Source organism: Cucurbita pepo, chromosome LG01, assembly GCF_002806865.2.
Source record: "Cucurbita pepo subsp. pepo cultivar mu-cu-16 chromosome LG01, ASM280686v2, whole genome shotgun sequence".
NCBI lineage: Eukaryota > Viridiplantae > Streptophyta > Magnoliopsida > Cucurbitales > Cucurbitaceae > Cucurbita > Cucurbita pepo.
In genome coordinates, this window is record NC_036638.1 from 18743411 (window position 1) to 18754160 (window position 10750).

The following is a 10750-nucleotide window of genomic DNA, read 5'->3' on the forward strand; positions in this document are numbered from 1 at the left end:
TTGAGCTAATTAGTGTAATCTTTGCTTTGCCTCTATGTGATAAGATTTGAATATAAGTTCCTAATTTCCTCTTCTACTTTTTTAGTGAGGATCGATATAAACCATCCTCCGTCCACTGTGGTACGCCCAGACATTGACCAGGATTTCCAGTATCCGACAGTAACAGTGTTTTTTCTGCTCATCATAGAAACTAACAGGAGTTGAGAGAGAGAATAGTATGGAAGGAAATGGATTGGACTCGAATCCTTACCTCAAGCTCAGAGGAAGCAACCAAACATCCATATGGTTGACTTTGATTTCTATTCACAGCATCAAGGTAGTGGGTGAACATCCTGTAGTTCCCAAATCCAATTGCAATTAATGGAATTACCTCCTTTATATTAACACAATGACCAAATACGAACAATTACTGTATATGAGTGGGTTATGAACTCCAGGAAACTTGCTACTACTAATCACCTGGAAAACATTATGAACTCCAGAAAGGAAGGGGTTGGCATCACCCAACTATGGAGGGCAGACCAGCGACCACCATCATCTGGCATAGGGGGAAGCGCTTCCATATTTGACGACAATCCAAACATCTCACGAAAGGTGGTCTCAAAGGCGGTTCTGCAATCATTTTGAGTAAAATGAGCCACGATCGAAAGTTCACTATTTCTCAACTATAATTAATTAGAACCAAGTCCACTCAATAGAAATGCCCATAAATGAAAGTACACTCTTAACGCCGCATTCTCAGCAGTCAGCATATTTTAGATACATAGCCAATTATGAGTGTATGCACATGCACAACGGCCATCAAAGCAGGCATCAACATTTCATTGATGATCTTAACATCTTTTCCAAATGACATCCAGAAACTAAAAACGTTTCATATGTAGGAACAAAGGATAATGAAAATCATTGTTTGCAATTTCCTGACGAAAAAACCAATAGAAAGCACTAGAGAAGTAAATATCTACAAGTAAAATAAAGAAAATGAAGCCATCCCAGCACAGATCTTTCATCCAAACTTGCTTAGATTACATCCATTTAATGAGACATGTAAAATTACCTGCAAAGACCACCGTTCAAGATATCACACACTGACCAGAAAGTGGGAGCATTACTGCCCCCCAAGATTCCACGATTCACTTGCAAGTGTGCCCAGAAGTATATAACGTCTCCTTTAGTGTTGTCCCTTATAGTGTCTTCCAAGACATTTTCAGCTTTTGGGAATAAGGAAACCTGTTTCAAAATGAAGGGCTAAATGCAACTTGTATACAAGTAGGGTGAAGGGGCCCAAAATTTTCCTTCTGAAAATGGAGGGGGGAGGGGGACGCTGGCAAACTATAAATTTTGAAACAGTCAATCAGTACATAAATACCTTTCTTCCAGAAGCCCGCCATGATTGAAACCCAATCCAAGGTCTCTTATGAATGTTATCAATCTTATTTGCAATAGCAAACATTCCTCCAATCTCACAGAGAGTATCCGGATAGTAAGAGTCATTCAGAAGAGGAAGCCGTCCAACAGCATTGACATCATCAGATTTTAACCTCAGTGCCCTTGTGGACTGCCATAAAATTTAAGATAAATTCTTTACAAACTCAACCAGAACAAGGTAAAAAGTTCATAACTGCCCTTCAGATGTGAACGATGAACAAAAATGGCAAAGTCTAAATTTTCAACTAGTCAAATACTACTTCAAAAACTTTTAAGAAAATCTTCAAGAGCTAAAGCGTCAATTGAGTAGAACTTCAAACTAAATGAAGTATCTACATGCATGAATTCCCAGCAGAGTTCTAGCTTAGAGGTAAAACAGATAGGGGTAGTTTTAAAAAAACACAGATGAGTGGAACTGATTCTTATGCAATTGACTAAGAAAACAGAAACTATAAGTAAATGGAAAGTATGACTTGATAAAAACAAAAGATGAATGGAGCGCACAAGACTTAGTCCACGGTACAAAGAACCATGGTGCATGAATGGCCAAGCTCCAGCACCATTGTATATCTCATAAATGGATACAGGTTGTCCCGTCCTTTCAAGCTCCCCCTCATCTCGTTCATTTGCCTCAAACTTGAGTTTTTCAGATTTCCGGGCATTTCGATATATTTCATCCCATGCACCTAGATCTCTCTCCATTCTTTCTTGAAACTACAGAAAAGGAAGATGATTCTGTATTTAGCTGCCTATTTTAGAAGGATACGTGAGTAGGGAAGTTCAGAACCAGGGGAAAGAAATGGTGAGAGAAAGTAATCCAATTGCAAGAAGGTACCGCAATATACCTCCTCCATTTCAACAGTTTCATATTCTTCAGCATTTTCTATTTCCTCCAAAATATCCCAATCATGTGGAGTTGGAATATCTTGCTCCAGAGTCCCGTTTTCAGTCTCAGAAGAATTTGTTAAATTAACAAAATTAGTTATTTGTGCTTCAAGAGCAAAAATAACACTGGATTTGCTTGTTGCTGCAATCCTCTCTTCAGTATCTACCTTTTTGCTAATTGTCTGCACTGCTTCCTCTCTGAACAAATTCCATTCCCAGGCCCCTAATTGAAGCTGGGAGACAGAACCTGGAAGCTTAACATCTNCTAATTGTCTGCACTGCTTCCTCTCTGAACAAATTCCATTCCCAGGCTCCTAATTGAAGCTGGGAGACAGAACCTGGAAGCTTAACATCTGATGGGAAATTCAGAACATTCTCTAGGAGCCGTGCATAACTGGTAACACATTCCGATGCTAGTATATTCTTAGCAAGTAATTTTCCAGAGGAAGCTATTGCTTGTGAAAATCTGGAGAGCTTCCCATCTGATATCATTCGTGAGAAAGAGTCCAATAAGGCATCAGGATTATGTTTTGGGAAGATAACCCCATGGACGCCATCAACAATCTGAGAACCAGAGAAAATGCACAAGATAAGAAACAGCACAAGGAGAAAGATAAAAGAGGTGGGAGTCGTGCTGTTACATTATGGAGCATATCTCAGACAAACTTACGTAATTTCTCAAGGCAGGCAAATCAGGCACCATGATTGGGATTCCAAATGACATGGCTCGAATAAGTAGAGGCGGAAAACTCTGTATTTCTTGTGAAGATCCATAGAGCACAATGTCAGCCATCATCAGCACATTGTTGACATCTCCATTTAAGCCATAATGTGTTATAGAAGCATCAGGAAGTCCTAGACGTGAAGCAATCTCCTGCACAGGTTTAAAGATAGATCTATTGTCAGAAACTGCTTTGTGCTCCTGTTGTGATACAGACTTCATGAGAGGAGTAAACAGAAATTAGGAACGATGATTTATCTTTTCTTCTTTCCTTTTTACAGAAAAAACCAGGTATAAAAGGAGTATAAACACAGATCACGAAAAAGGAGGCCAATAACAAAAGTTGGCACAACATTTTAAGATGGAAGAGGAAAAAAAAGAAAAAAGAATCGTACATCAAAAGATAAACGATCCCTACCAAATCAATATATTTTTATATAAAAGAAAACAATAGAGAAACCAGGTAAGTATTAGAAGCATTTTGAAAGTAAGCAAGAGAAGGAGATTGAGCTCCTAAAGAAGCGAAGGAAAGATTATCTATGTGGCGAATAGAAATTCATGCAGGAGTAGATAGTATTAGATCATTGGATTTTTTTAAAGAAGAAATTAAACTTTTCATTTTAGGAATAAAAAGAAACTTATGCTAAAAAATGCAAACTCCACGGGGGAGTGAATAAAAACAGAAAGAACTTAGAAAGAACACCATCTAGGAGCTTTAAATGAGCAGAATCAAAACAATCAAACCGAGGAAGATGCCTAAAAGTAATTGGAAAATTATTAGACAAGAACTGAGAGGATAATTTGAAAATCTTAGAATAGCTTAACATTGTTTAGTTGGAGTATGACCANGAAACAGCACAAGGAGAAAGATAAAAGAGGTGGGAGTCGTGCTGTTACATTATGGAGCATATCTCAGACAAACTTACGTAATTTCTCAAGGCAGGCAAATCAGGCACCATGATTGGGATTCCAAATGACATGGCTCGAATAAGTAGAGGCGGAAAACTCTGTATTTCTTGTGAAGATCCATAGAGCACAATGTCAGCCATCATCAGCACATTGTTGACATCTCCATTTAAGCCATAATGTGTTATAGAAGCATCAGGAAGTCCTAGACGTGAAGCAATCTCCTGCACAGGTTTAAAGATAGATCTATTGTCAGAAACTGCTTTGTGCTCCTGTTGTGATACAGACTTCATGAGAGGAGTAAACAGAAATTAGGAACGATGATTTATCTTTTCTTCTTTCCTTTTTGCAGAAAAAACCAGGTATAAAAGGAGTATAAACACAGATCACGAAAAAGGAGGCCAATAACAAAAGTTGGCACAACATTTTAAGATGGAAGAGGAAAAAAAAGAAAAAAGAATCGTACATCAAAAGATAAACGATCCCTACTAAATCAATATATATTTATATAAAAGAAAACAATAGAGAAACCAGGTAAGTATAAGAAGCATTTTGAAAGTAAGCAAGAGAAGGAGATTGAACTCCTAAAGAAGCAAAGGAAAGATTATCTATGTGGCGAATAGAAATTCATGCAGGAGTAGATGGTATTAGATCATTGGATTTTTTTAAAGAAGAAATGAAACTTTTCATTTTAGGAATAAAAAGAAACTAATGCTAAAAAATGCAAACTCCACGGGGGATTGAATAAAAACAGAAAGAACACCATCTAGGAGCTTTAAATGAGCAGAATCAAAACAATCAAACCAAGGAAGATGCCTAAAAGTAATTGGAAAATTATTAGACAAGAACAGAGAGGATAATTTGACAATCTTAGAATAGCTTAACATTGTTTAGTTGGAGTATGACCATACTGAAGAAAACCAAAAGCTACATTTTGGGAATTATATGTAAATCCATTAAACACTTCATCTATTCAGTATTCACCCAAATGCTGCCCAAACAGAATAAAGAATATAATTAGAAAAACAATCAAACCAGGGAAGATGCTTAAAGGTAATTGGAAATTTATTAGACAAGAACAAAGAGGATAATTTGAAAATTTTAGAATAGCTTCACATTGTTTAATTGGAGTATGACCATACTCAAGAAAACCAAAAGCTACACTTCGGGAATTATATGTAAATCCATTAAACACTTCATCGATTCAGTATTCAACCAAATGCTGCCCAAACAGAATTAAGAATATAATTAGAAAAAGAGGGAAATCACTTTCATTGCCAACTTAAAAAAACAACCATGTATATTCTCTTTTTTCTTCTTATTATACTTTCCTCTCTTTTGTTCCTTTTCTCCCCACCACAAAAAGTTAAAAGACCATAAATGGGGAACGAAGAAACGAACCACAAGCATAACCTTTATGAACAATCTTGATGTGCTTTTTGGTATAGGATGTATGTGGCAATGAATCATCCAGTGGTGGAGAAGAATCAAGTGTGAATTTTTTAGATATACATCATAAAAGTTGATAAACTACGTAATATTCTCTTCAATTTAAACATCAGTATAGAACTTGAATGTCCATCCACACACTTGAAGAAAAGCCAGAATCGCCCATATGATATAATAAAATAAATTTAAGTGTTTCAAGCCCCCAAGTTGAATACTTAATAACTTAAAGCTCTCGTTATCTCAGCAAGTAGTCTTGGTTGGGCAAACCCCCCCTAGAGATAAGAGGAGGAGAGCCATGGGCATGACGCGAGTGGAGTCCCGCTATCCCAATTATAAAAAAGATCGATGATAATAACAGATAAATAAATGAACTTGAAAGCTTTCGGTGCAAAAGGAAATTATACCTGCAAAGCACCATGGGATCCGTCAGTTGAATTACAACATAAGAAAACAAATTTGAACGATCCTCCTACTTCTTGCCTTGCATACTTTGTGAGTAGAGGTCCAATGCTATGCATTGCCACAGCATAGTCCCATGACAACTCATTTGGGAAGAACAAGCTTCCAACGACTATAACCAGTATATCATCTTCGTTAAATCCATTTTTCTCTCTTAGTTGACTTTTGGAGTGAACATCTTTGTAGGTTTCTGCAGCATAAACATCTGCCGGGGATCCAGGAATCACATAGAAGTTCCCGTTGTCCAAAATGCTATACAACATCTGATATGGTAAGGAAATGGCAAAGGCATAAGAGTGTGCAGTGTGGAAATACAAGACTTACTATTAATAAGCACAGCATTCAATAAAAAAAAAAAATAGAGACGAAAGGAAGACTTACTGGGAGGGAAAAATCAGGGAACACAACAATATTAGCCCTTCTGAAAGAACTCTTCCAATGTGAAATAAGATGCTTCCAGCCCCTTTGTTCATACATCGGCAAGCGGTTGGCAAGTGTATCTTCTCGAACTATCCATATAAGTGGTACAGAACAAAAAGGTTCCTGCATAAGGCTGCATAAATATAAACCTCACTAATCATAGTATCTCAATTCTCAAACTTTTAAGCACATGAAAACAATAGGACTCAGAAAGAAAAGTATACTTATCAGCACATGCACGCTCATGATCTTACCTTACCTTTTAATCACAGTTTCTTTTACACGTTACAAGCTCACACATAAACTAGAATGTATTGTTTCTCTGAAACTCTTACTGCCTCCTCCATTTCCATGTGTTATGTTACCGAAAACATAGAAAATGTTGTTTTTATTTATAGGTTCTTATTGGAATCGTGAGCATTTATCATAGTTTTTTATTTAGTTCTTTTTCCAATTTCTTATATGCAGAAATATATTGACAGACAGTAGGTAACCTTTCCCTACAAGTCACAGCTGATTACATCTCTATAAAATAGCTGTTTAAATCAAACTACCGAACAGTGCTCTTTCATTAAGTTTATAAATTTCTTTTTTGTTTTTACTACAAACATATTTGGGTAATTGTACTTTGAAAGTTAAGTTTCCCACCTAGAGTGACTTGCATTTTAATTCATCTTCAATTGTTATTTCACTTGTGAAAAATGAATTGAACTTATAGTAGACTCGATCTTTGTAAGCCACCTGTATCAGTACTAGTTTTTATTTATTTATTTATTTTGAGGTCAATAATGTGAAGATGGTGATTTAAACATTTGGCTACTAGGAGAGACGTATAATAATTTAACCTCGTAAGCTATGCTCATATTTGCTAGTGTGTAAACAACAGTGAACTTATCTATTAATCTAAATCCACTAGGATGTATTCTTGATATATATTATGAAAAAAACTAACACAAAATGTAGCAAGGAAGAGGTAGACTCTACCCCAACCATAACGGTTTATTTAAAAAAAAAAAAAAAAAAAAAGAAAANCTGTAGTCATGCCTAATGCAAATAAATTCATAAAGCACATCACAAATACCGTTAGGCCAAGAAACATTGACCTGATTGCAAGTATAAACAAAGATTACTTTACATGGTTAAAGATTTCACAAGATACTTTATGCTATAAAGAGGGGAAAAGAAAAAAAACCTTGCAATTGCTCCCTCTGCTTCCAAGGAGTCAGCAATAATACCATCATATCTGGAAAAAAAAAATGAAAATAGAATCAACCATTTCTGCCAAGAAATTGAAATGTAGTCCCAGAGACTTCTTGAAAGTCAGAAAAGAAAAATCAACAAGGAGAACATACAAAATAAAGAATAGTAACAAAACATTCTAACAAACAAAAAGGAAGCATATACATTGACCAATCAACATGACCATAATGCTCTGGACTTAATATTGAAGACTGGCCACCGATCTGTTTCCACATTGAATGCTCATTTCCACTCTCTACTGCAAAAATCTGTCAGATAGACCTTAATGAGGATCCAAAAGAAATAATTGTAACCAAAAGTTAAAGCATCTTTAAATACTTAAGGGAACGAATCATGAACAACTGCATAAATCTACAAGAAAATCCATGCATCATATATGTACTGGAAAATGGAAACATAGTACTACAACAATGGACAAACAAAGGCAACTCTACAACTTCGACCGTCTTATGTAAAATAAAAATCCGAACAAAACATCTTTTTTGTAGGAATCACCAAAAAAATAAAATAAAAAACAATAACTCACCTCAAGTACGTATCCAAGTTTCTGTATGTTCTTCATCACAGTAATCAACATTAATGATTGTGGATTGCTCTCCATGCTTCCTAAGATCTGGTATCAGTGAAAGAATAAGGATAAAAGAAAGAAAAAAAAAATTGGTACATGACTTAATCCCTTAATGAATCCAGATTCAGATACTGTTAGTTCTTAAGCAGTCTAGNATTGGTACATGACTTAATCCCTTGATGAATCCAGATTCAGATACTGTTAGTTCTTAAGCAGTCTAGAGTAAAATTAGAAATCATAGATAAGCTGACTTTTTAAATTAAAACATCATTTTAGTCCCAGTACTTTCAAATGTTCAATTTTAGTCCAATACTTTCAAATGTCCAAATTTAGTCCTTGTACTAAATCATGAAATAAGCCCTTATTGGTACTTTCATACAGATTGCAAACAGGACATTGTTCAACTTCTGAGTGTGCAACTGTTTAAGGCCGAGGCCAAAGAGTCGTATGGACCAGTGCCATTAAAGCCGTTCATTGGGTTTTTGGATAGAGAAGATTAGAATCTTGATGTGCATCATATTCAAAGAAAAAAGTGAGAGCAAGCACAAAGAACTACAAACTCAATTACAAACACTAGACCAACTCAAGAGGACCAGCTTCTCTCTTACTATTCCCTAACCAAAATTCGGCCTACGTCATCTCTCTTACTATTCCCTAACCAAAATTCGGCCTACGTCACGCATAGCACCACCCCCAAACATATACACTCATTCCATAGGNCTCAAGAGGACCAGCTTCTCTCTTACTATTCCCTAACCAAAATTCGGCCTACGTCACAGCATAGCACCACCCCCAAACATATACACTCATTCCATAGGATTTCCTGACTCTCGCTACATTTCCCCTTTAACCCCTCCTAATATACATTTTTACTGTCGGCAGCCCAATATGTTGGCATCAAACAAAAAATTAAGAAAAATCACAAAAAAAAAAAAACATCATTTTCAAAAGGCCTATTAAACATGAAAATGTTAAAAGCGCTACTTTCTCTGTTTTAAAATGCTATTGTATTAATTTTCGTAGGGAAGTTTTGATAATATGAAAGAACTTTACTCAATATTCTGAACTATTCTTCCATGTTTTTTCTCAATGAAAACTCGATTTCTTATTAAAAAATAATTCAATGGAAATTAAGTTAAGCTAATTGTTAAATTTTCATGATCAAATACCTGACACTTTTGGTATTGTGAGAACTGTTGTTGTTGCAATTATGCGCATTCCTAAATTGTAACGAGTCTCTACGAACAATTTTATTTTACTTTCAATGTTTTCATAAACTCGTTTGTCAAAAATTAGACAGATCCTTAGAACTTGAATACATACTCCAAGTGGATGAAAGTTATTGAACCTAAGTCATGGAAGAGGATCTATATGAGTGCCATTGGGTGGTGATACAGAATCCAAATAAATGGTTTGAAGCTAATCTACTTCGCAGGATTGAACTAACGTGTGATGGGAAATGTGTAATGATTTATACAAATCAACTGATAGAAATCTACAGAATTCGATCCCAATCTAGTTTTGACAAGACCTCCATTGGTGAGACAGTGNATTGATTTATACAAATCAACTGATAGGAATCTACAGAATTCGCTCCCAATCTAGTTTTGACAAGACCTCCATTGGTGAGACAGTGCGCATAGCCAATAAGAAACGAAATGCAATGAACTAAGTGGTATGTGCCAAATATTGATAGCTATAGTCAGCGAATCGAACGCAAGTAGTTTCAAACAGCAGTAAAAGAAACCAAATACTCACTAGAGCAAGCCTGGGTGCACGAACGCCAACACGATCCTTCTTCCGCACCTCATCGAGCCCAACACCTTCCACCAGCCTCCTCGAAATCCTCCCCGGAAAAAACTTCAGCGAGCTCCCAAACTTAATACGCTCCATAAGCCACCGCCCCCTCTCACTTCCAGGGCTAGACATCAAACTAATGGAGCTCTGCAACAACATAGAACCGGAAACAAAGGCAAACACTGCAAAAACAACGACAAAGTAGAAAAACGTTTGTCCTCTAGCCGGAAGCCACCCGAGCAAGCCCTTGCGATTGATCCGACTCTGGTGAGATCGGGAGCGAGGAGTTGCATGATCCAGTGAGTCCTTGGCTCGCAAACGGAAGTGACTGGAATTCCGCTTGAAAGGAAAACGATCACGAATCGAGTGAAGGACGGGGACGGCATTTCCACTCCCATTGTCGTCGATCTCTGTAGATGAACTACGTCTCATTCAGAAGATCCTGTGCTCCAAATCTTTATGCAGAACGTGATGAACAACGGATTTGCAAGAATTGAAGAGAAGAGTTTGGAGAATGGATTAGAAATGATGTGAAACTCAGATTTCAATTGCCCATCACTGCCATGACTTCCGCTTTAGAACACGACAAATGCAAAATTACAAAATTACAACAACTTTTCACACAAAATAGATTTTTTGCCAAGTCGGCCAATTTTACATTCATTTATTTTAAATAAATAAATAAATATATTTATTTATTTATTCCATTACTTTATTTTATTGCGTCATTAAGTCTTTTTTTAATTACTTTATTTTCTTTTGTTTGTTGGTTATATATCAAGAAATTTCGTACTTTTTTCTTCTTTAACGCGGTTTTTGACTACCTGTCTCAACAAATATATAAATAAATAAATAAA

The 10750-nt window shown here is 36.2% G+C and overlaps 1 protein-coding gene across 1 annotated transcript; it reads right to left on the reverse strand.

The window, feature by feature from the left end:
• Positions 1–81: 81 nt before the first annotated feature.
• LOC111803175 lies at positions 82–10491 on the reverse strand. The gene is made up of 15 exons (XM_023687505.1): positions 9855–10491; positions 8055–8141; positions 7673–7776; positions 7461–7511; positions 6230–6401; positions 5794–6111; positions 3961–4164; positions 2652–2877; positions 2274–2560; positions 1933–2142; positions 1370–1558; positions 1058–1230; positions 460–612; positions 251–332; positions 82–174 (listed from the first exon to the last, which is right to left on the reverse strand). The coding sequence occupies exons 1-15, from the start codon at positions 10323–10325 to the stop codon at positions 82–84; spliced, it is 2820 nt and encodes a 939-aa protein (XP_023543273.1). The 5' UTR covers positions 10326–10491.
• Positions 10492–10750: the final 259 nt, after the last annotated feature.

What these genes read in the sequence shown, in the direction of transcription:
- LOC111803175 (XM_023687505.1), bottom strand. Translation starts at nt 10,325, where the DNA reads ATGAGACGTAGTTCATCTACAGAGATCGACGACAATGGGAGTGGAAAT. An exon ending in GTGCACCCAGGCTTGCTCTA is followed by an intron (nt 8,142 to 9,854) that starts GTGAGTATTTGG and finishes CACTGATACCAG; the next exon opens with ATCTTAGGAAGCATGGAGAG. An exon ending in AACTTGGATACGTACTTGAG is followed by an intron (nt 7,777 to 8,054) that starts GTGAGTTATTGT and finishes TCTATCTGACAG; the next exon opens with ATTTTTGCAGTAGAGAGTGG.